Source organism: Hyperoodon ampullatus (assembly GCF_949752795.1).
Source record: "Hyperoodon ampullatus genome assembly, chromosome: 5".
Taxonomy (NCBI): domain Eukaryota; kingdom Metazoa; phylum Chordata; class Mammalia; order Artiodactyla; family Ziphiidae; genus Hyperoodon; species Hyperoodon ampullatus.
The window spans coordinates 34,477,737-34,503,897 of record NC_136918.1 but is presented as its reverse complement, the minus strand read 5'-3'; the positions used below and the strand labels follow the sequence as shown (position 1 = coordinate 34,503,897).

The 26,161-nt window shown below is 40.8% G+C and overlaps 1 protein-coding gene across 1 annotated transcript in view; it reads right to left on the bottom strand.

Annotated features, from left to right (window-relative positions):
• RUBCN (rubicon autophagy regulator) overlaps positions 1-26,161 on the bottom strand; it is a gene marked incomplete at its 5' end in the record, with an annotated part of 58,746 nt that overhangs the window by 14,621 nt on the left and 17,964 nt on the right. Inside the window, 10 exons of the mRNA XM_079704919.1 lie at positions 6,344-6,445; positions 7,532-7,739; positions 8,434-8,549; positions 9,253-9,348; positions 11,414-11,458; positions 12,849-13,382; positions 14,015-14,171; positions 15,215-15,321; positions 15,965-16,124; positions 18,347-18,430. Coding sequence (XP_079561045.1) covers positions 6,344-6,445; positions 7,532-7,739; positions 8,434-8,549; positions 9,253-9,348; positions 11,414-11,458; positions 12,849-13,382; positions 14,015-14,171; positions 15,215-15,321; positions 15,965-16,124; positions 18,347-18,430 — 1,609 coding nt within the window. The remainder of the gene's footprint in view (positions 1-6,343; positions 6,446-7,531; positions 7,740-8,433; positions 8,550-9,252; positions 9,349-11,413; positions 11,459-12,848; positions 13,383-14,014; positions 14,172-15,214; positions 15,322-15,964; positions 16,125-18,346; positions 18,431-26,161) is intronic.

Here is a 26,161-nt window from a genome sequence, read left to right as displayed (position 1 = left end):
GACAGAAGAAAGCTACTCAACTGAATGGATTAAACATACCCCAAGTGAGAGCACTTGAGAAAGAAGTCTGAGAAGCACTTCTTCCAAATGGAAGTTAACATAATTATGAAACTTTTTATCAATGCTTTAACAAGAACTCATTTCAAATGCTTCTGATGCTTTACATAGGATAAGGCTATTACTACTGACTGGAAAAAGTTCAAAAATATAAAGACAAACAACAACAACAACAAAAACAGTGACAGGTTATAAGAAGAATTTTTGCATGTCCAGAGGCCGGTATTGGGATGATCAAGGAAGAACTGGTTAAAACCTTGGTACCCTAGCAAAATCTGCACATTTTTAAACAAAATAAGCGAGGCACAAGAATAGAGTCAACTTCAGAATTTACTGGCCAATCTGATGCTGGTTTGCATCCTGTTTTCCTTTTAGCACATAAGGGGATACCCAACACATCCAGAAATCCAACTCTAATGAATGTTCTGTAACTGCTGACTCAAGAGGAAACACTTTTAAATGGAGAACCACAATTACTCTTGCCTTAGAAGGAGAAAACAATTTATTAAAAGAGGGAAGGTGGGGAGGAGCAACAGATTACCTTGAATTGGATATAATTGTAAAACTTGCCCAAAATATAGTTCATGAACTTTCCTCTTTATATATTGTGCCAGTTTTCAATTTATTGCCTTTCAGCTCCCAACCTGCCTTCTTTTTGTCTTCTTTGTGATAATGGAGCTGGACTTGAAAACACTGATCTTTTGCCAGCTGGCACAATGTTCAGCTTCGGCAGTAGAGGGCGCCGGAGGGACACTGGAGGAGGAAGGGGTTTTTCTGGCTGCTGGTGCGCTCCCGTAAGCGGACTCCTGTGGTGCAAAGTGACTTTCCCCAGGGTAAGCATGGCTTCAAGAGGCTTTGCAGCAGGGCGCCACTGGTGGTACTGTTCATAAGCGGCTTCCCTTGGACCTCTGGGAAAACTTCCGAGCCGGTGCTGCAGGCCTGGCCCCTCCCAGGAACCACTTCCCCCAGCACCCCTTGAGTTCTGAGGCACAGCACCCCCTGGGGGCAGCCTCCTCCCGCACCCCAGAGAATGGTTTCCTGAAGAGGGCTGTTGGCATGGCACCCCTCATGGACAACGTGCCCGGACATTCTCTCAGGGCAGTTCTGCACCTTCAGAAAACTGATCCACCATCCAGTGAGCAAGGAGGTCTGGATCGCAGCCTTGGGGTATGGCCCTCTTCTACCTTTGTTCCTCCCCTGGGGGCTCTATCTCAGCCCTAGGGATGGTGACTCCTGCCTATATCCGCTATTCCTGTATTCCTTAGAGTTCTCTTTACGCCTTATGAGCCGGTCTCCCATTACTTCAATCCCCCATCAGAGTTAATAATTCTTTATATTAAATTTTCCCTATTCAAGTTATCATGTGGTTTCTGTCTCCTGATGGGACCCTGACTAGGTACATATATGCAGAGATTGAAATTCTAAAAGAAGGAGGATAAAGAAGAATTGATGAAGTTGTAGTGGAAAAAGGATGAAGGGAGGAAAAAAACAACAACAAAATCCTAAAACCAAAGACGCTGAAAAGACTGTCTGGAATTGGGAGCCCATGAATGATATCGTATCACTTTGGCAGACACCATCAGAAGATACAGATGAAGTGAAAGAAGCCAGACACAAAAGATCACATACTGTGTGACTGCATTTACATGAAATGTCCAGAAAAGACAAATCTATAGAGATATAAAGATTAGTGGTGGACTGGGGCTTGGGGTGGGAATGTAAATTAACTATAAATGGGCGTGAGGGATCTTACTGGGGTGATGAAGATGTTCTGAAACTAGATTATGGTGATGGTTGACAACTTGGTAAATTTACTCAAATTTAGTGAGTTGTACACTTAAAGTGGGTAGATTTTGAAGTGTAATTATTCCTCAGTAAAATGGGTTTTTTTAAAAGGGAATAGATATTAACGAATACAAAGCTTTCTATGAATAAGCTACGATCACAAGTTTACATCCACTTTACTGTGAGGAGGAAGTAACTTTCAAAACTATTTCTGTCATAAACACTTCTGCTCCATAAGGTCTACTTGCTGAATTAGGATCTAAGAAAAATGATTACATTAAGAAAAGTATTACAATTATGCAGAGCATTTATCATAGATGATGTCTATACTACGATGCTTAAGTAATTTTTCCACAGGTGTTATGGATTCTGATAACCTTCCTCTGATAGAATCCCAAGAGATTCTTCAAATAGCATATATTACTTAAGGTGATCAAAAAGAAAAGCATCTGTAAGCCTCTGGACATGATCAAGAAGACTGCTAATGAGAAGTATACCGACACTTGTTAGAAAGAATTTGGTCCCCAGTAATAAACTTGATTAAAGACCAGAAACAAATGAAAAAGGACAGAAAGCAATAAAGAAACCTACAGCAGAGAAAGATAAATTGTAAATTATGCTTTCAGAGAAAAACAAATACCGCATGCTAACACATATATATGGAATCTAAAAAAAAAAAAAGGTCATGAAGAACCTAGGGGCAAGATGGGAATAAAGACGCAGACCTACTAGAGAATGGACTTAAGGTTACTTTTATTTCTCTAAATCTTAATTTAATCTTACACATGTAATTATTTCAAACTCTAGTGGCTGACAATATTAACCGTTAAAATTAACTGTTAATTAAAATTTTAAATTAATAAAATAATTAACTATTAATCAAATTAATAAATGCCCTGAATTTTGTTGTTTGTGTGTTTTAAAGCCACTGTGAACAGAAAACTACTACTTTTAGTCAACTCCACCTACAGGAAGTCTACTTGTTTGGATCACAAAGCAGTAACTAAGGCCAAACATTTGCAGCAATAAATCCTAATTGTATACAAAGTACCTAGAAGAGATAGCTTTCTGAAAGTTGGCTCTGCAAATTCAAAACTCTAAAGAGACTCTAAGCCTCAAACCATTCTATCGGACTTTTGCTGAATGTGTGGCAGTGTTTAGCTATACGTTTGAACTGTAATTTCTTCACCTGACCACTCCTTTCTAAACTGTCCACTATCTCCATCAGCCACAATGACCACTTAATCTAAAAGTATCACTGTAGGGAAGGATTAACAAGGATAATCTCAGTGAGGATTCCTGGGGTCATATGAGGAAGAAGAAAATGAGTATCTGAAAAAATGGTACAAATGAACTTACTTAAAAAAAAAATAGAGCCACAGATCTAGAAAACAAACTTACGGTTACCAGAAGGGAAAGCGGGGGAGGGATAAATTGGGAGATTGGGATGGACATATACACACGACTATATATAAAATAGATAAGTAATAAGGACCTACTGTATAGCACAGGGAACTCTACTCAGTACTCTGTAATGACCTGTATGGGAAAAGAATCTAAAAAAGAGTGGAAATATGTATATGTATAGCTGATTCACTTTGCTGTGCAGCGGAAACTAACACTTTAAATCAACTATACTCCAATAAAAAAATTTTTAATTAAAAAATAAAAAGTAATAAAAAAAAGAAAGAAAGAAAGAGAATGAGTATCTAATTTGTTCCCAGTTAGCTTAAGTCCAGTTTTCCCCAGATAGTTCTCCAGATGCTATAGTCCTCATAACCCTGACAGGTACCACAGGTATGTACAAAAGCTGGTACAAACATTCACACACATGCATGTATGAGCATACCCACGCTTCCAACACAGGCTACCTGAAAACAGCGAGGCCACTGATACTGAGAGTCCATTCTTTGACATGTGAGTCAGGTTAGATCCTTCACTACCATCTGTATAATAATGATTATAAAAGGGTGCCCTTTAGTATTCAGACAGGAAGCAAACTGATGAGAATGACAGTTCTGTACCACATGTTCCTGGAATCAGGACTTGACTTTTGCTCCAAAAGATGGCACTGCTTTTAGAAACCTACATCCATAGTTAGGTTCTCACTTTGGCTTGGGAGACAGTTACTGCTGCCTCCCCAAACCAGCCTAGCCTTAAAGACCTCATAAGGCAGTGGTTATCAACCAGGGAGGATATTGTACCCACTGCAGATATTTGGCAATGTCTGAAGACATTTCTGGTTGTCACAACTGGGGAGAAGGGCGGTATGCTACTGGCATCTAGTGGGTAGAGAAGCCAGGAATGATGCTTAACCCTGTACAATACACAAGACAGTCTATCACAGCAAAGAAATATCTGGCTTAGAGGTTGACAAGCCCTGCCTAAGGTCTTTTCCTTTAAGGATTTCTGTCTGAACTGACTAGAGAGTTAGCTGATTAAACACCTCCTCTGGGGCCACAAATGCAGCAACAGTTTCCAATAGGAGTGCACCTCATGCCACCCCCCAGGCAGGCTATTTCAAATTTGGCTCCTTTCAGTCTGAACAACTCCCCCTGGCTCCTTGCTTTGCTGCAAGGAACAGACTTTATAGTCAAGTGGACTGTTCCACACTCAGTGAAGTAGCATGTTTTGGATTTACCTTAATATTACCCACATGAAATTCCAACTGCTGATCCTGAGAGAAAGGGCAGAGCCCTCCTATTTTCTTCTAATTTGGAGATCAAGTCAATCACAGACTGTGGTGTAATAAAAAAAAATATATATTTGGTCTCTGTCCAGTTTCTGGCAGAGATACTATAACCTTTGGAATTTCCTGAGTGATAAGAATGTCTGTTATTCATAATGAGCCCCTTTCCATTATATCCGAGCTTAAGTTAATGAAATGACTCGTGGGGACACCCAGACAGCTTCAGGATGGGGTTGGCTGCCAGAAGAAAAAGCTATTTAGAAGATCAGAACTTTCAGCCCCACCTCAGGAACTCAGTTGCCACTGGCCAATGATTTAATCACTCATGCTTACTGAATGAACCTTGATAAAGATGAGGTTTGGAAGGGCTTCCTGGTTGGTGAACATATCGATGTACTGGGAGAGTGGCACACCCTGACTCCATGGAGACGGAGGTTTCCTATGCTCAGGATATTTTGGCACCTTGCCTTATGTACCTCCTCTTCACGTGACTACTCATTTGTATCCTTTATAATAAACTGTAATCATAAGTATAGTGCTTCCCTGAGTTCTGTGAGTCATTCTAGTGAATTATCAAACATGAGCAGGGAGTTGTGGGTTGGTAGTTGGCCAGGGAGAAGTACAGGCATCCTGGGAACCCCATTGGCAGCTGGCATCTGAAGAGGGAGCCATCTCATGGGACTGAATCCTAAATCTGTAGGGTCTGTGCTAACTCCAGGAATTAGTGTCAGAATTGAAATGTAGGACACTCATTTGGTGTCAGAGAACTGGAGAACTGTTGGAAAACCACATACAAAGGAAAAAATGGAGTTTTAAGTGACTATCATTGTTATAAATAGAAATCAGATGCATTAAGGAGAACACAGAAGGAAGACTTCCTGGAGACCTGGAAAAATATGTGTAAAAATTGTATTTCTGAAAAAAAAATTGTATTTCTGAATGGGGAAGAAACTCAGCTACCATACCTGGAGCTGAATGGGTTCTCGAGATTGGCGTAAACAGGAAATCAGAGCCTCATGCAGTAAAAGATCTATTCATCATCATGTTACAATGGAAAACTAGACACAATTCATCTCTGTAAGAAAATTAGTCTTGGTTCCAGCCATGGGGGAAGAACTTACATCCCTGAACTGTTTGTTTGGTTTTCCATCTGTTCATTTGTTGATTGCACTGAGAGGACATTTAAGACATTTATGATTTTCAGGAATGGATTAACCCATTAATCATGGGTTAACCTGATTTAACACAACTGCCTTTCCAGATAAGAGCCCCTCCCCTTCTCTAAGCAGAAGCTCACAACAAGAGTCTGTGATTCTGCTATGCAAATTAGCGCCGGTAGGACAGAAAATAAAGCTCCACTTTGTAAACTTGATTTTTTTTTCCCCTTTTTGCTTTTTCCCTCCCAGTGACTCTCTCTGTCATTTTCTCTTAGGATTATAATAAAGCTCCTTTTAAACACTTGGAAACAATTTCAGTTGTGTTATAGGACACAAGAGAATAGGATCTAATTTCATGTAGATGTGGGCTAGCTCTGGACTGCTAGTAGGAGGAATTAGAGTGAGAATCTGAGAGAAAGGTGCAACTGAGGAAGAAGCATCATGGTGACATCAATAGCCAGCCCACTCCAATGGAATACTTCCTTTTAGTGTTATTTTCTGCTTAAATTTTAAATAGGCTTTGTTTTTAACAAGAGAAGTTATCCCTTACAACAGCCGACAACATACCATAATGAACCATAATGAAGACCCCCTGCTTAGGGAAAGCTTCTCAGCACAGTTAATGAAAGTTCCCTTGAAAAGTGTTAATTCATACCTTGGATTTCAAATTCATCAACCTCATCAGCAGAGCCAGAGTCAGAGAACTGTGCTGAATCACGTGAACTGAACTGGGAGCTGCTGGAAGTGACCCGAAAGCCTGTTACATTAAAAAAAAAAAAAAAAAAAAAAAGTAATAAATAGGATAGAAGAGGTCTCCTACTCTTTCTAGGGTCACAACAAAAGGGACCTGGTATGACTTGAACATAGAAGTAAATAGAACCTTGGCTGGGAGTTATGCTGGGAAAATGGAAACTAGCTATTCTTGCTAGTTTCCCTTTCTTGATTGATCCCCTAAAAAGTTTCATGTGAGCAGAAAGTACCACTCTCTGGAAAGTGAATCTGGAACCAGTGGCCTTAGTTCTCCTCATATCAGAAACCTATTTTTTGGAAGATATTTCTGATATATATATATATTTTTTTTTTTTTTTTGAAAATGGTAAATGCTAATTTTAATAACAAAAGTTGTACTAAATGTACATGAAAGTTAAATTAACACAGTATAGAAGAGAATAGCTTAAATAAACTGGGATTCACACATTACAATAGCAAAGTTATGAACAAATGAACTGAAGACATGAACAGTTCTGAAAATTCTCTTTTCGGCCTACTTCCAAAAGAAATACTCAGGCTTTCTTCCTGTACATAGTTTTGAACTTTGTCTATACCATATATAGTAGAAAAATAAATTCTTTAGCAACCTAGAAACAGTTTATAAAACTCTTAAAGTTTAATTTTCTTTGCCAGACATGCCGATGTTAAACCGACAGCTATAAATTAAAGCTATATAGACAATAGGTATAATATAGAACAAGTTAAGAATACTACATTTACCAGATTTTTCTTTTTAAAAATTACTGTACTTTCTTAATTCCTGTGTGCTTTGCAATAGGCATAATAGGGACTTTGTTTTCTTAGAAAACATAATAACATGTAAGAGTATAACACAAATAAGATAATTTATAATATACATGTAGAGGTAGGAAATGGATGAGCTCTAGGACTCTGGTCTGGTAGAAAAAAAAAATTAGAACAACATAGAAAATCTTTCTGACAGCAGAGGAACCCCTGGCTTGTGTATAACGTCTCACATGAACATATGAAGACAAAAAAGAAAGCCCACAAGGTACTAAGTCTTATCCCGAAGCCTGAAGAAGCAGGAACAGGCGTTCACAGCCTCACTCACTTCCGTACTCAGTCTCCTGGTACACAGGGAGCAGATTCTTGGTGCGGATCTGCTGGCGACGAAGGCGGATCTTCTGCTTCAGTTCCTGGATCTCCCTGTCACTGTCCTCCTCCCCTTCCTCCTCTTCTAGGCACTGGCTCATCATGTTGCACTTCATCAGCTCAATGGCAGCAATCAAGGATTCTGAGATGCTGAAGTGGGCATTTTCCTGGGGAAGAAGAGCGCCAAAAAGGGGACACCTCACTGATTATACTCTTGGAAAGTAGCTTCCAGAACACGCATTGCTTTCATTCAAAACACCCAGGGGAAATGCACACTGCTCCTATAATGAAAGCTGATGGCCAGAAAACCTGTTGTACATTCTCTTTGCTCTCGTATCTGGCCATGCCTGGCCTTCCTGTCCCACTTTCCACATAAAAATATGACAGAGAAGAGGTCAGGTCTTTCCTAAAACCATACACTTATATACAAAGTATTAAGGTAAATGTGATATCTCAAGATAAAGTGCTTTGTAAGCTAAAAAATGCTACAGGGACATTTTTTATCACATATCTGAGCCTTAGAACAAAATATAGAAGTTGATTCTGGAGACAGTCTTTACCTAAGGTTCCAGGGTCAAGGAAACAGTAATCATGTGACTAAAATTCAATGTTTCTCTGTCCAGGGTAGCTTCTAAGACAAAATCAGTAATATCTCTGGACTCAGTGAGGCACATAGGCTCCCAGAAGAGGTTTCCAGAGATAGAACGTATTGAGCTTATCTTTACTGTGACTTACCTGTATTGTAGTCCACACCCATGTTATTGCTGTGTACCCAAAACCTCTTTAGGACAAATGGCACTGTAGCCCTCAGACCAGATCTCCCAACTCATGGGCTTTTCAGTGGCTCCTTAGAGTCCTCACCTTTTCCAGGTCTGCACAGCTGCCAAAGTCTTGCTCAGACAGGTAGCTGATGAGGGACTGTCCTTCTGATGGTCTTCGGAACATGCCTTCTCCTGAGCACAGGTACTGACTGCCCTCTGTGGGAAAATGGAATGTGGATGTGAAAAGCCCTGCTTTGAAAAGCAAATCTTCTTTACAGACAAGCTTCTTTAAGAAGTCTGGTGATTTTAACACTAAAGATGCTCCCAAGTCTTCCCGGATAACAGGTTGGAAAGATGTCTACCTTCTACAGGAATTTCTCTGAATCTCGGAATCCCAGAGCACTAAGCCCCTGGGTTAGAGACTGGTGGAATAAATGGAGAGAGCCTGGAGACAACCCTTTGACCACCTAAATTTAAAGATGACATACTCGTCCTCCTACCCACAAACAAAGAAACCAAAAAACCTGTGCTGTGAGTCAGACAAGGAAAGAAATGGCTCTCCCTGTGGATGATTTCCATGTGGAGCCTATCTTCGGTAATTAAGCCGACACTCAAAGGCGTCTTTTCAAGGTCTCTCTCACCCACTCAGAGAGCCATTCCAGCTGGCTCACCAGACATTCACGGTGATAACACCCACAGCACGAGACAGTGGGACCCCTAAGGCAGAGAGGAGCAAGAGAAATGGTGGGGTAGTGTGATTTCTGGCACAGGGGTTGAAAATAATGAAAGGGAGGGTGAGACTGTACGGTGTGTACCCTCCACAGAGCTAAGATGAGCTACACAGCTCAGAGTGTGGCAGGCATCGGGGGGGCAGAGCAGACACACGATTGCAGCACTGGCCTTCCTAGTACTCACTTACCATACTCCATGCACAGAGAGCTGGGTGTGCTGACTTCACTGCTTTGACCAGAGTAGGACAAGGGGCCTCTCAACTTCGACTTATCACTGCAGGATTCTAGTGTCAGTGGCCACCAGGGAGTAAAAACACACATATGAGGTGAGCGACACATACATTCCCAACTTTGGAGTTTCCGTATTTAACTGCTCCCATTCCCAATGCCCTCCCGAACAGGAGAGAGGTGGCACACCAACAGGGAACAGTCCAAGAATGCAGGAACACATGGAGGAAGGGAGGTGGGAAGTCGGTATATTCTAAGGGGAAAAGAGAAAACATGACCTGGAATGTGGCAACACAGAGGCGAAAAAGAATCAAATCAAAGTGGATTCATGAATTTGGTTCTCTCTTCTTCCATCTTCTTACCAAATGTTCCAGGAATATCAGCCAATTTCTACCCTCTTGACAAACCAATTTAGAAAACAGTCCTCACATGGGGACAAGCACACTGAAACTTTTCTGATACCTTGACACTAGACTTTAAAACAATTATCAGAAGGGTTAAACTCACTAAAGAAACACCAGGATATGGCCTCTCTTGAACCTGAAATGTAAATTTGTCATACCTACAAATTTAACCCACTTCTGAACTGGCAAAACAAAATAACACCCAGCAATGTCCTTGAAAGAAGCATCAAGACGATGTTAGAGAAGCCAAGGATGATGGCCTTGTAACCAAAGGGCTCGGCCACAGGGCTGTAGACCCAGCCTTCCTGGGGAAGGAAGGGAGAGGTTTCATGAGAAGCCTGGCAAAGTAGCAAGTGTCTGGGTAGCAGTTTTCAAGGAACATTGAGAGTTGAGAGTGGAGGAATAGCAGCAGGCATGGTTCACAGGAAATGGAAACTGATATTCTCCAAAGGGAAACACAAAATTCCCAGTGCCACAGAAGAAGAGCAGGCAGCAAAGCAGGTGCGTGCCTGAGAAATGAACAGGATGCGCTGGGAGGACTAATGATTGAGCAGCATCCAACCCATTTCCTTGACAGATGGTGCCAACTTGTCAGCTGCTCCTCTCACAAAAAGTGCTACCACGTGGTAAGTGATAACTCTGTGTTCCCTCGGTGGTCCTGGCAGAGCCCCTCAGTACAAACCAGCGGCCACCATGATGCCTTGGTAAGAAACCATGATTTGGAGGCAACCTTTGAGGTCCCCAGTCAAACTCAGTGCACAACACAAACTCCAACACCAGAACCTTATTCCTTTACAGCACGTAAAGGCCATCCAGCCTTTGCTCACTGAGCTCACTACCTCCTGATGCTGCCCATTCAACTGATCAGCTCTAATTCTTAGAATTTCCTCACACTGACTTGAAATCTGTCATCTTACAATTTCTTATCTCCTTAAGAACGACAACACTCTTCTAAACAAAGGTCTCGCAGACTTGTTCCTCTTTAACCCCTTTGCCAAGCTAACACAGCCAGTGGCTTCACCCATTACCAGGAGGCCATAGTTTTCAGTTCTCCCTTACCACTCCATCTTGCAGACACATTCTAGCATCAATATCTCCATGCATGATGTACCCAGAATGTAACACAATATGCAATTTGAACACCACTGTGAAAACCAAAGAAACAGACTTAAGTCAATAGAAAAACCTTGTGCAATGGCTGGAATGAGGGGGTGGGGGAGAAATTTACAGGGGAAGGAAGACAGGTGAAAGAAAAAGGAAACAGGGGACTCCAGGAGAGGCAAAAACATGCACTCACATCCAAGACCACAGAAAGAGGAGAAAACACATTCTGGTGTTAAATCATGGAAAATAAAGTAATTTGCAGTAAGTACTCAGTTGTAAGAAAAATGCTGCCACTGATTCATCATGATGTCTTAAACAAACAGCAGACCTCAGGTTCACCTTTGGGCAATACAGGCTTGACAAGTCTTGATTCTATCTCCTGGATGCTGTTGAGAGACTGAATGAGGCATTTGGAAGTCGTGGGCAAAAAACGTATCATGCAAAACAATGGTATTATTTTACCAACAGGTCTAAGCATAACTACAGGACCAGGCCAGCCAGACTTGATTTGACACCAGAATGCAAAAGGAAGTTCAAAACTAAGCAAGATGGTCACAGAGGAACACGAGGAGATGGGGGGCGGGGGTTGGACAGACAGGACTGGCTCCCAAACCTGCAATGGGATCTTCAACTATAATGGTGATACTCCTGGGGCCTCCTGTATGTAGACAGACAGGTGCAGAGGAAAGTCCAGAACACGAGAATAGACAGAGTGAAAAAAAGAGCGCCTTCTTATCTAGCAAAGGTTGGGGCTTAACTCCTGAGAGGGAACCCTAGCGCAAAGGGAAAGATGACTCGTAGGAGAAGCTGCACGTGACCCACACTCCCTCAGATCCTTCTGCTTAGGTTTTCTCTGGCTCCCTTTTCCAATGCAGGTTACCACAGTTTCTGGAATCCGCATGGATGCAAGAATGGGGGCAGGGAAGTTTTACATGTTCAAACACCAACAGCCTGGAGTACAGCAGACACCAGGTCTGCGCCAGGAGATGTGAAGTAAGGGTCTAACCCAAGCACTCTTCACATCTACAATGGCTCATGGGAAGACAGGCTTTGATTGGAGATTTTTTTTCTAACGAGTTCCAATGAGCCAAACCACATTCTTGAGGGGAAAACAGAGACAAAAGTTTGCAATTCAGAAGTTTCAGATGAAGGCCTTGGCTCTCACCTTTTAGAAATTATAAAGAGAAATCAACAGCAGCTCTAGTTGTAAAAGGAAATCTTCCTTTTTTGCTCTTAATTTTTTATACTTTACTTTTATATTTTATTTCTGAGGCTTTTCCACCCAGAACTGGCCTTGAGCACAAACTGGCCTTCCACTTGCTTTTATGGAGATGCTCTTACAAATGAAACCCAACCAAAGCCTTCCAGACACCAACAACCTAGGAAAGATGATAGTAGGGAAATGGCAAAAGCAAAGACACCACCTTGGCCATGCCTAAGGTGCTCTCTGCTAGCAGCTGGTGTCTGTGTGAAGGAGGTCCTAGTAGCCAAGGCCTCCTTACCCGACTGCCTTTCAACCTGAACTAGTGATGGAGCAGTCAACCCCACTTACTTGTTTACTAGGTCCCATCACCCCATACTCACTACATCTCTAGTGTTAATAAGGAAACCCTAACATCAGTTTGCCTCTCTCTTATTGTTATTATATCCTGACCAAACTTCTCAGGAATCACAGGAAGGGAAGGAATTTAACGGGATTATTTTTGAAGCTCATTAGTACTTTCCCTCTGTCTGAGAGATGCATTTAAAACTTGGACTGTGATTAGTCACACTATCCTCTGGTGCTAAAGAACCAGTGAAAGAATCCAGGAAAGCATTTACTATTTAGCAATGTATAAAGGAACAAACATAAATAGTCTCAGAGAGATTTCTTAGGTATCCACATTATATTACAAACTTCTCTTTTTCATTATAAGCAATATACTCTTCATATCATCAGAAACATAACTTCTCTTTCTGCCATCTGAAGACCCTTGAGAACAAACTCTCCCTTCCACCTGAAATTCAGGAGGCCGCCTTACTGGCTACGGGCTGGTGGTTATCATTACCTGGGGCTCCTCTGGAGGCAATGTTGGTATCCGAATGGGAGCGAGTATGGCTCCTCTTTCTTCCACCCGTGACAGTGAGTGTTTGCCCCTCTGAGAAGCTAGACCTGCGAAGGACATTGGACAACTGGCTCTTCCCACCTCCCTCTTGGTCCCCTAGAGAGGAAGCAGCAGAATCTGGCTTCTGGGAGCTGCTGGAGGAGAACAAATTGGAGCTGTTGCTCTCAGCATTGCTGCTGTGACTCTGACAGCTGGCAGTCCGGCCTCGGGGGTCCTGGTTGCCAATGGCCAAGTACTCAGGCCCCTCACTGGCATCACTTGGGGAATCATTCTGGCTGCTGACCCAGGGTGCTTCTAAGGGGCTGGTTACAGTGCTGGAGCTCATCTCATTTGGGGTCGAGGGGGAGTCCCCAGCTAATGCAGAGATCGGAAGTGGAGGGGCTTGGACGGTTTGATCCTCTGCTGGCGAGACATGTCCTCTGCTTTCTTGAGGTTTCTGGCATGGGCCACAGAGTGAAAAGGAAGTAGATCTTCTTTCTAGGATATAAAAAGAAAGGGAAAGGAAAGGTGAGCTGGAAGCTTTTGGTACCTGGGAAGGGCTTCTCCTCAACTAAGGACCAAACTCCCTATTGTTACTGGGTGCCCAGGACACATGGTGTCACGTCAGAAAAGGCTAAATCGTTCAAGGTAAGCAAAAAATTACTTAGAAGCAGCTAAGCCAAAAGCATAAGCTCTTGGGACAGTGGCTTCATTGCTTATTAGTATGCATTCCCCATTTATAACATGAGCAATAATAATAACACCTACCTCGTAGGACTGTTTTGAGGGTCAAACGAGATAATATATACAACTTGATTACAACAGAGCCTGGCACATGGCAGACACTGAATAAATGTTAGCTATTATTATTGAAATGCCTTCTGGCAATGCGGATTAGAAACCCAGGGGAAACTAAAAACATCTCTTGCCTCTGTTACTTTAATGATTCTACTGAATTATCTTAGGCTAGTTGCTATATACCTCTTTAAGATTTCCGTATTAAGACATGAAGTTTGACAAATTGCATCAACCCAAGGCTCCATCTATAGCCAGCCTGTGAGCACCCACTAAGTCCTCTGCTTTCCAGGCCTGGGGATACATGTCTTGACTACCCCTTTCTGCCCCCATACCTGAGCCATGGTGGGGTATGGATTGGTGGAGGCTAGAGAAGGACCCAAAGTAGGAATGCTGAGCATAACTGGTTGAAGGGGTGTACGTGGAACCAGGCAGAGCTGTCAGGCTCTGGCTCTTTGTCACCAGCAGCGGGCTCTCATGCTTTCTGGCAAACTACAAAAAAACACATGTGTCAGAGTCAAGGATAGAGGCCTCAGAAGAGGAGCACTTAGCACTACAGAAACGCTGGTAGGAACTGGCCTTTGGCAGCAGGCCTGAACTGCAGCCCGGGCCAGTAGATACAGCATAGGTATCCTCTATTAGAGCATACAGCTTTGAAACTTCAAAGTCCTGCCATACACCACAGCTTCTGCACTGGAATCCTAGGTGGTCAGACCAGGAATGCTTATCATGGAGGCAGTACAGCAAAGTGCTTAAGACTATGCACTCAGAAGTCAGATACGCTGGGGCTCAAATCCAGGCCCTATCACTTACAAGTTATTTGGTCCAAACTTTGGGCAAGTGACTTATCTACTCTGTCCCTCAGTGGCCACCTTTATAAAATGAGATTAATGCCTACTTTATAGAGTTCTGAGGATTAAATGAGATGATGCATGTACTGTGCATAGCACCATGATTGGCACGTAGAAAGTATTCAATAGATGGTAAGCAAGAATCGAAATTGAAAAACCAGGAGAGATAGGGGATCCCTCACAAAAGAAATAGGAATTGTGATTCCTTTCTAGCAGAGGCACTGTTATTAGTGACGGGATGAGTGAATTAGAGAGTTAATAATAAGCAACATAAAACAACAAAATTTTCTTGGACAAAAATGATCCTGTGTAACATCAGGCCACACTACATCTGACACCCTATCTATAGTCAGCCTGACTCAAAATCATCCCTCCTCTCCCTAGCATTTTATCAAGCCTGCCCTTAAGGAGGTGCTTACTCAGACTACAGATTTTTTTAAGGATTTAAAAAAATAGACACCTCCCTCCTCAAATAGACTTAAGCTTACTTACAAATAGACATTTTACTTCAGTAGGTACTTAATGGTACCTCCTCTTCTAAGATTTTTTGTTTTTGTTTTTGTTTTTAATGAAAGCCTTTCAGTTCACAATTGCCTAAGTGAAGTAGTTTGCTACATGCGGTTACATCATGGTGAGGTCTAGGAGGCCAGAACATAGACACAGATAATTCTTTGGCCACTTTACCATAGATGCATCAATCTGAGCCAGGAGACGAGGGTTGTTCTGTTCCACTGCTTCTAGGCATTGGAGCATGGCCGTGACATGGGAGTCGCTTAGCAGGAAAGCAGTATCTGGGGAGAGAAAACTACTGCAATGATGGAGCCCATTAGGGAGAACTTCAGCCTCCCTGTATGGCCCTGGGAGAAGCTCAGGGAAGGAAAGAGGGAAAAGGCAAAGATGACTTGAGGGGAATCATACCACTGTGGACAGAGGGGAACTAGGGACAAATAAGGTACAGAAGAGGCTAAATCATGTGCAGTATAGCAGAGGCCATGACAAGAGGCTTCAAAATCAGGAAGACTTAGATTTGAACTCTGGCTCTGGGTGACTTTGGCCAAGTCACCTAACCTCCTTGAGCTCTGCTTCCCTGATTGGAAAATAGGGGTATTAATACCCAACTCTCAAGGCTGCTGTTAGGTATATATGTATAAAAAATATATAACAGTGATTGGAACATAGGAAACTCTCAGTAAATAGTAGTTACTCTTACTGATTTGCATATATGGGAGTAGGGAAATACCTTAGCATAAAGCTTGACTGCATTTTACATAGCAAGTTAGAGAGAAGACTAGATACATGTTTCTGATTAGGATCTCTATGGCATCAAGTAAAAGTATAAGACCCTGGGGTAACAGTGGGTCTATAAAGGAAGAGTAAAGTAGAAGAGAATGAGGAAGTACATGTACCAGTACTGGCTATGTGACCTCTACCCACCTGTGTAGAATTTTCTGATATACTGTCTATCCCCCAGCAGAGGTCGGAGCTGGGCTGAGAGACAGTGGCACTGCAAGCTATGCTGCAGCCACAGCTCCGCAACGGCACGCTCACTCATGTCGTCAGTGCTGCTCTGGCCGTTCTCCTGCAAGCTGATGAACTAGGAGGCAAAGAAGCATGAGTCAAAATATACATCCAGGGCTTTCCTGGTGGTGCAGTGGTTAAGAATCCGCCTGCCAATGCAGGGGACACGGGTTCAAGCCCTGGTCCAGGAAGATCCCACATGCCATGGAGCAACTAAGCCCGTGTGCCACAACTACTGAGCCTGGGCTCTAGAGCCCGCGAACCACAACTACTGAGCCCATGTGCCACAACTACTGAAGCCCGCACATCTAGAGCCTGTGCTTTGTAACAAGAGAAGCCACCACAATGAGAAGCCCGCACACCACAGCAAAGAATAGCCCCCGCTTGCCGCAACTAGAGAAAGCCCACGTGCAGCAACGAAGACCCAACACAGCCAAAAATAAATAAATTAATTTTAAAAATATATACTTCCTGGTAAATCCAGCAAGATTGAGGCCTAATGACCTGAGAACTAAATTGAGACAGGTAAGAGGAGGTAATCAGAGATATTTGCCCTCCAGCTAACACCTACAGGTTATAGAGGAAGGAGAGGGAAGGAAAGGATTAATGGCTCCATTGCTGGTTTGGGCCACTAGAAAGGGACTAAGCAGTTAAGACGTGATATGCAGCTCCTGGAGAGGACAAAGCTGCTGCGTCTGTCTCTTTATGTTGTAACTCCAAAGAGGCATCTATTCTCGGGGTATTCAGAGGAAGAATGAACTTGACATCTCAGCTTCTCTCACAGAGTCCTCTATTTCAGGTAGCCTCCAGGAAAGAATGCAAGAAAAACCTGGGGTAAAAAAATCTAGGAAAAATGCCCCCAAATATTCTTCACCAAAGATAAATCAGCTGAGCACGTCTTGTTGGCTTTCGCCACAGCATTTCTCTATTTGGAACTTCCTTCTATTGGCTCTTTCTAAAAGCTAAGTCTCATAGTTCAGGATCACTGCAAAAAATGTATGGATGGCAATTTCAGGCAGTTTCTAAGAGGAAATGACTACAGCAATATATATATTTTTTATTTATTTGTTTGTTTATTTATTTATTTATTTATTTATGGCTGCGTTGGGTCTTTGTTGCTACACTCAGGCTTTCTCTAATTGTGACGAGCAGTGACTACCCTTTGTTGCGGTGCACGGGCTTCTCATTGTGGTGGCTCCTCTTGTTGAGAAGCACAGGCTCTAGGTGCGCGGGCTTCAGTAGTTGTGTCACATGGGCTAAGTAGTTGTGGCACATGGGCTTAGTTGCTCCGCGGCATATGGGATCCTCCTGCACCAGGGCTCGAAACTGTGTCACCTGCATTGGCAGGCAGATTCTTAACCACAGCACCACCAGGGAAGTCCCACAATATATTTTAGAGAAAAAAATTAGAGGGGGGTTTGGTGGGAAAAATAAAGTGATAAGGACAAAAAAATCCATGTAGGAAAATCACTGGGCTCTGGGCTTTTCTCACAAAAAAGGCCAGAGTGACACCCTGTGATTTGGTTCCCTGATCATTTAAAAATAAGTTACTTTTCCAGACATCACCTTGGCAATGAATCTGTCAGTGGGTGTGATATACATGAAACAAGACTGGTCATGAATCAATAAGTATTGAAGATGGGGGATATTTTGGGGTTCATTACACTCTTCTAATTTTGAACGTATTTGAAAATTTCCATAGGCAAGGGTTAAATAAATAAATATATAAATTTGGCTGTGATTGATGTGGAACTAGCTGTGTAACTCTGGCCAAGTCACCTAACCTCCTGGAGCTCTGTGTCCCTGGCAGGGGTATTACGCTGAGCTGAGAGGACGGAAGAGTACAGTGCTACTCTACTCTCCAATGCTGTCGGGAGCATGTTAGGCTCCATTTGACACTGGTCTCCAGAAACCTCACATTTTTTTTCTATTTGGTGCATCCTCTTCTCCCTAAACAGTCATCAGCATATCAGTCCTACTTACCCCCAACCATTCAGGAAACTTCTTGCCATTTGTTCTAGATTTTGAAAAGCTTCACTCTGGTACCATATTTGCAAATCTTTTGAAAATAACAAAATTTTTTCAGGTCTTTCCCGGAGGAGGGAAAGTGGCCTAGAGCAATGGGTGTGCAAAGCTTATTTTTTAAAGTAAATCATCCTCCCCTCCAAATCAGTCCTACAGGGATAATTTCCTCTCCTCAGTTAACAGGAAACTTGACATATGCCATCCTTCTAGCCTAGGAGACTCTTCATACAGAACATCAAACATCAAAGCCTTGTGGTTACCTTCACCTCTTACCTTCTCCACATGAAGGGCTGAGTGGGGACTGAGCCAGCGGATGTCTTTCACAAATTGCCAGTAATCAGTCTGGCGGCAATACACCTGTTTCGGGGACAGAAGGTAAACAAATTGTTACCATTTTGGACCACATCTAGTTCTCGTACTGACATTCAAAGAGAGGAAAAAGAAAAGCCTAACTTGGGACTTCCCTGGCGGTCCAGTGGTTAAGACTTCACACACTTCCAATGAAGGGGGCAGGGGTTCGATCCCTGGTCAGGGAACTAAGATCCCACATGCCGTGAGGCATGGCCAAAAAAAAAAAGCAAAGCCTAACCTTCCCTTGCCTCAACAAAGGTTCTCAGCAGCAATAAAAGGAATACATACAGATGTTCACCCTTTTAAAGAATAATTGTTAAAAATTATTTTAATTGTTCTTTTGAGGAGGTAATACAATGCATATGATATAGAAGGCTATATAGTTGACCCTTGAGCAACACGGGTTTGAACGGTGGGTCCTCTTATCAGTGGATTTTTAATATAAATATATTGGAAAATTTATTGGAGATTTGCAACAATTTGAAAATAACTTGCAGATGAACTGCATAGCCTAGAAATATTGAAAAAATTAGGAAAGTTAGAGATCTCATGAATGAATAAAATATAGGTAGATGTTATCCTATTTTATCATTTACTACCATAAAATATATACAAACCTATTATAAAAAGTTAAAGTTTATCAAAACTTTAACATAAAGTTAAATATAAAGAGAAATATAAACAAACGTTAAGAAGTAGTATTAAATAATTGCATAAAATTAACTGTAGTTAATTTTATGCAATTATGTACTACTATAATAATTTTGTAGCCACCTCCTGTTGTTACTGTTGTGAGCTCAAGTGTTGTGAGTGTCCACTCAAAATGCCGTGTGACACTAATCATCTCTGTACGAGCAGTTCGTCTCTCCAGTAAATTACATACAGCAGTAAAAAGTGACCTTTCCCAGCTCTTGTGTATTTTCCATTGTGTTTAGTGTAATACCAAAGACCCTGAATAACACCAGAGGACCCATACGAAGTTCTACTAGTGATGGTGGGAGTGCTCCCAAGAAGCAGAGAGAAGTCATGACATTATAAGAAAAAGCTGAATTGCTTGATATGCACCATAGATTGAGGCCTGCAGCTGCAGTTACCCACCATTTCAAGATAAGTGAATCCAGTGAAAGGATCATGGTAAAAAAAGAAAAGGAAATTCGTGAAGCTGTGCCTGCAGCTACTCCCGCAGGCACAAAAACCTTGTACTTTTTGAGAAATACCTTTTAATCTCATATTGAAAAATTCAGCTTTTATGTGGGTACAGGATTGCTATAGGGAAGGCATACCTATGGACTCTAATATGATTCAAGAAAAAGCAAAGTCATTATGTGACAACTGAAAGCAAAAAGAAGGTGGAGGATCTAAAGCTAGGGAATTCAATGTCTGAAAAGGATGGTCTGAAAATTTTAGAGAGAGGTTTGGAGAAGCAGCTTCTGCTGACCAAGAGGCAGCAGACAAATTCACAGACACCATTAAGAAAATAATTGAGGAGAAAGGATATCTGCCTGAACAGGTTTTTAATGCAGATGAAAGTGCCCTATTCTGGGAAAAAAATGTCACAAAGGACATTTACTAAGGAAGAGAAGCGAGCACCAGGATTTAAGAAGGAAGGGACAGGCTTACTCCACTGTTTTGTGCAAATGCAGCTGGGTTTATGATCAGAATTGCCCTTATCTATGAAGCTGCTAACCCTCAAGCCTTGAAGGGAAAAGATAAACACCACCTGCCAGTCTTTTGGTCGTACAACAAGAAGGCCCAGACAACAAGAACCCTTTTTCTGGATTGGTTCCATCAATGCTTTGTCCCTGAAGTCAGGAAATACCTTGCCAGTAATGCAATAAGACAAAAAAAAAAAAAAAAAAAGGGAAATAAAAGGAATACAGATTGGGAAGGAAGAAATAAAACTGTCTTTGTTCACACACGACATGGTTGCCTATGTAGAAAATTCGAAAGAATCAACAACAAAAAAATTCCTGGAACTAGTAAGTGTTATTATAGCAAGGTCACAGGATATATGGTTAATATATAAAAGTCAACTGCTTTCCTATATACCAGCAATGAACAAGTGGAATTTTAAATTAAAAACACAATAATACCATACACATTAGTACTGCCCAAACTGAAATACTTAGGTATAAATCTAACAAAATATATACAAGATCTCTATGATGAAAACTATAAAACTTTGCTGAAAGCTATTAAAGAACTAAGTTGCAGAGATAACCGATGTTCATGGATATGAAGACTCAATATTGTCAAGATGTCAGTTCTTCCCAACTTGATGTATAGGTTCAATGCATCTGATTCAAAATCCTAGCAAGTTATTTTGTAGATATCCACAAACTATTCTAAAGTTTATATGGAGAGGGAAAAGACCCAGAATAGCCAATCAATACTGAAGGAGAAGAACAATGTTTTTCTTCAAAAAGGACTGACACTATCTGACTTCAAGACTTACTATAAAGCTACAATAATCAAGACAGTGTGGTATTGGCAAAAGAACAGACAGAAAGATCAGTGAAACAGACTAGAGAGCCCCAAAATAGACCAATGTAAATATAGTCAACTAATCTTTGACAAAGGAGCAAAAGGCAATACAATGGAGCAAAGATAGTCTTTTCAAGATAGTCTTTTCAACAAATGGTGCTGAAACACTGGACAACACTTATACCCATCACAAAAATTAACTCAAAATGAATCACAGATCTAAATGTAAAATGGAAAACTATAACCCTCCAAGAAGATAACATAGGAGAAAACCTATATTGGGTATGGTGGTGACTTTTTAGATACAAGACCAAAGGCATGATCCATGAAAGAAAGAACTGGTAAGCTGGACTTCATTAAAATTTAAAACTTCTGCTTTCTGACAAACAATGTCAAGAGAATGAGAAGATAAGCCACAGACAGGGAGAAAATATTTGCAGAAGACAAAACTGATAAAGGATTGTTATCCAAAATATACAAAGGACTCTTAAAAGTTAGCAATAAGAAAACAAGCAATCCAATTTAAAAAACGGGCCTTAACAGACAATTCACCAAAGAAGATATACAGCTGACAAATAAGCATGTGAAAAAATGCACCACATCATATGTCATCAGGGAAATGCAAATTAAAACAACACAATACACATCTATTAAATTGGCCCAAAGGGGAGGAAAAAAAAAAGGAATGGCCCAAATCCAGAACAATGCCTATATCAAATGCTGGGGAGAATGTGGAGCAACAGGAACTCTCATTCATTGCTAGTGGCAATGCAAAATAGTATGGCCACTTTGGAAAACAGTTTGGCAGTTTCTTTCAAACTAAAGATTCTCTTACCATATGATCCAGCAATTTACTTATGTACACACAAAAACCTCAATAAAAACTTGATGTCCAATTAAGTAGGGACAAGACAATTTCAAAGTTGTGGGGAGAAAGCCTAAAAATGTAGAATGTCTTATATTCATATTACAGGATCTTTAAATTGCTAGTCCAACATAAAGAAATGGAAGCTGGAAGTCCTGTATGATGTATTATGGGTGTAATTTACACAAGAAAGATGATATGGAACTCCATCAGTGGATTAATTCTCACAGAAGAGGTTTGACCCTATACCCAAAGACTGTTAATTAAATGTAAATTTAGGATGTTTTAAATTAAAATAAAATGTTTGAGTGATGTATTTTAACAATGTTTAATTTCCCTCAATCAATCAGCTAATGATCCAGGTCATGTGTAAGAAGGCTTTTCCTGTCCTTATCAAAAAATGAAATGGTAGTTAACAAGAAAATAAAATGATAAATAGGTGAATGTTGGGGGAAAAAATCAACAACAAAAGATGCTATATGAGTGAGGGACTACTCCTACCATAATGAAAAGTTACAATAATTAAAACTGAGTGGTGATAGCACACAAATAGAGAACAGACCATAACAGAAATCCAGAAATAGATCCATGTGCCAAGGAAATTAAGTATATTCAAAATAAATTACAGATAGAATGCTTTAAATGTAAAACATTAAGCCATGAAAGTAATAGAAGAAACCATGGAGAAACATTTTTAATAATTGTATAGTGGGAAAGCCCCTTTAGAGCATCAAACAGAGCCCAGAAGCCCTAAGAGAAATGATTAATTTGACTTACTAAAAATCCGATATTTCTGTATAGTAAAAGCCACCATAACAAATGTATGGACACCAAGCGGGGAAAGTGGCGGGGGCGGGGGTGGTGGTGGTCCTGGTGGGATGAATCCGGAGATTGGGATTGACATATATACACTAATATGTATAAAATGGATACCCAATAAGAACCTGCTGTATAAAAAAAAATAAACTAAAATTCAAAGAAAACACAACAACAAAAAAAAGAAATGTCAAAAGACAAGCTAGGAAAAAATATTTGCAATACACATTACAGACAAATAACTAATTCCCTTAATAAATAAAGAGATTCTACAAATCTGTAGGAAAAGATTGACAATCTAAGGAAATGGGGGTAATACAGGGAAAAGTTCACAGAAAATCCTTTTTTTTTATTAATTTATTTTTGTCTGTGTTGGGTCTTCATTGTTGCACGTGGGCTTTCTCTAGTTGCAGCGAGCGGGGGCCACTCTTCATTGCAGTGTGCGGGCTTCTCATTGCGGTGGCTTCTCTTGCTGCAGAACACGGGCTCTAGGCGTACGGGCTTCAGTAGTTGTGGCATGTGGACTTACTAGTTGTGGCACGTGGGCTCAGCAGTTGTGGCTCATGGGCTCTAGAGTGCAGGCTCAGTAGTTGTGGCACATGGGTTTAGGTGCTCTGCGGTATGTGGGATCTTCCCGGACCAGGGCTCGAATCCATGTCCCCTGCACTGGCAGGCGGATTCTTAACCACTGCGCCACCAGGGAAGTCCCAGAAAAATACTTCAATGGCTCTTATAAACATCTTTCAGAGTAAAAGAAATGTAACTTTTCACCTATTATATTGGCAACAGTTTAAAGTTTAATAACACCCTATATTGTCAAGGTTATGAAGAATCAGATCCTCTTATACAATGCTGCTGAGGGCGTAAACAGACATAACTTTCTGGAGGGCAATTTCGCCATAGCTACCAAAACTGAAATGCATATACCCTTTAGCCTAAGAATTCTACTACTAGGAGTATCCTATGGTAAAGGGCAAAATGACCTATACTCAAGGTTATTCAGCATAGCATTGTTACTAAGAGCAAATGCTTGGAAGGAATCTAAATGTTTATTACCAGGAGACTGATTAAATAAATTATGGTACATACATAGAATGGAATATTATAAAATGACAGCTGTAAAAAAGAATGAAGAACCTCTTTACGTAATGGATTGGGATGAATTACAATCACATCAAGTGAAAAAAGCAAGGTGTAGAGTAGTGTTTATAGTATGCTTTTATTTGTATGAAAAATCAAAAGGTGTAGCAAAGAAAATTATTCATATTTGCTCTTATAAGCATAAAAATTCTCTGAAAGGAAACGAATACAGTAGTTACCAATGGGATTGGAAGGAAATAAGATATTTACTGCATGTGGTTTTATACATTTTTTTAACCATATAAATGTATTGTCTATTTTCTCTTTTTTTTTTTTTTGGCCACGCAGTGTGGCTTGTGGGATCCTAGTTCCCAGACCAGGGATTGAACCCGGGTCCTCAGCAGTGAAAGTGTGGAGTCGTAACCACTGGACGGCCAGGGAATTCCCTGTATTGTCTATTTTAATTAAATATTTTAAAGCAAGTTACAGAGTAATAGATACAGTATAATCTTAATATTTTAAAAAGCATGTACATGTATAGAAAAAAATAAGAGAATCTACCAAAATGTTAAAGAGTGATTGTTATTACTTGATGTTGAGATTATGGGTAATAACTTACTTTCTTCTAAACTCTTTTTGGTATTTCCCAAATGTTCAGCAAATAAAATCTTGTATATTACTTATATATTCAGAAAAGAAATACACAGGGACTTTCCTGGCGGTCCAGTGGTTAGAACTCCATGCTCCCAATGCAGGGGGCACCGGCTCGATCCCTCGTCGGGGAACTAAGATCCTGCATGCCACACAGCGTGGCAAAAAAAAAAAAAAAAAAAAAATATATATATATATATATATATATATATATATATATATATATATATATATATATATACCCAGAGGTCTTTTTTGTTATTATTGCTATTTTTTAAATTGGTCCATTTATACTGCCAAGTACAGGTTTCTTCTTAGTGTTGGAAAAGGTGGGGGGAATCTTTGCACTTCTAGACAGCTGAGAAATCTCAGGGATTAAGCATCTCCACATTTCTAAGCAGCAGAAAAGGGGTTATCAAATACCTTGCGTTATGGAAAGACTAAAAGGTAGCCCAGATGCAGGATGTCAAGGAAAACGAGATCCCTCTAAGAATATGGTCATGATGTTAGAGTTTCCTAAGGCCCTGAGTGATTAAAAAAAATACACTTCACATTCCATAACACATCCTTAGGAAAGCACAGAAGAGATATGGCCAGCATGAATCATTGTATCCCTTCCCCCCTCCAAGAGCACAACACCCAGAATAGCTTCCTGATGACACAGCAGCTAGAAGCCTTTGAAAGCCTTAATCTTTAGGGAGGAAATGAAAAGGAAAAACAAGTCCTTAATACAGACTTTAATTTTTAGGTCTTTACAAGGCAGAACTGAGCAGCAGTGAAGTTGGTATGGATCTTTTGTCTTTAATTCTTCCCACTAGAGCCTGTAGTTGCTAAATGTATGTGTGTATGACAGATTTGTCTGGTTTGCTCTGCTTGTGCTTACTAACACTACTGCTATTTTGTAGGTGACCGTATACTTTAACAGTTTTCATTCTGCTGACCAGGTACCTTCACAGATCTTATTACTTACCAATAACAATAATATTGTGTCGCATTTACCAAGCATTTTTCACTTGGGAATTCCACTGACTTTACTATTTCATCATGATACATATTCTGTTTCTGGCACAGATGGTAAAACTGTCTTCAAATATAGTAAAATGATTACTCCAGATGACAATGTAAAATGAGTAATAGAGCCAAGAAAAGAACTTTTTTGCTATCAAGATGAAAGTACTTTAACCACTAAATGACAGTGTCTCTAATCTGGTAGCTATCTTGGTCATCAGTCTGGGAAACTTGTATTGGGTTTTTGGAAAACATGTTGGCGTGGTTCCCAATTCTGGCTTGGGAGACTGAGTAGCTGGCAATGCCACAGATCAGTATTAAAAATATCAGGAGGAAGGGCAACCTTATGAGAGAAAATAAGTTTGTTTTGGGTCATGTTGTACTTGGCCTATAGGACAGCCAGCCAGATGATAATGTATAGCAGATAGCCAGACAGCTAGTCTTGTGGATCTGAAGTTCAGCAGAGATGGCTGAGCTGGGGGTAGGTAGTGTATAGGTGACAGTTAAAACAATGCAAGTGAAGGAGACTGTTTCAGAAAATGTACAATGTAATAAGAGATAAGGACATAGGACTGGACTGTATTAAAAACTAAAATCCGAGAGGAAGAGATTCCACAGAAATAAACTAAGAAAGAGTGATCACAGAGGTAGGAGAAGGTCTCCATAACATTGGAGTAATGCAATACGAGGCAAGGTCTGATGATGTTCAACAGTGAAGAACACAAGACAGTGTTCAAAGGAGAAATGTTCACTGGATTTGGTAACATGGACTTACTTAAACTTCAGTAGCAAGAACAACAGTGGTAAAGGCAGAAGCCAGATTGCAGTGGGTT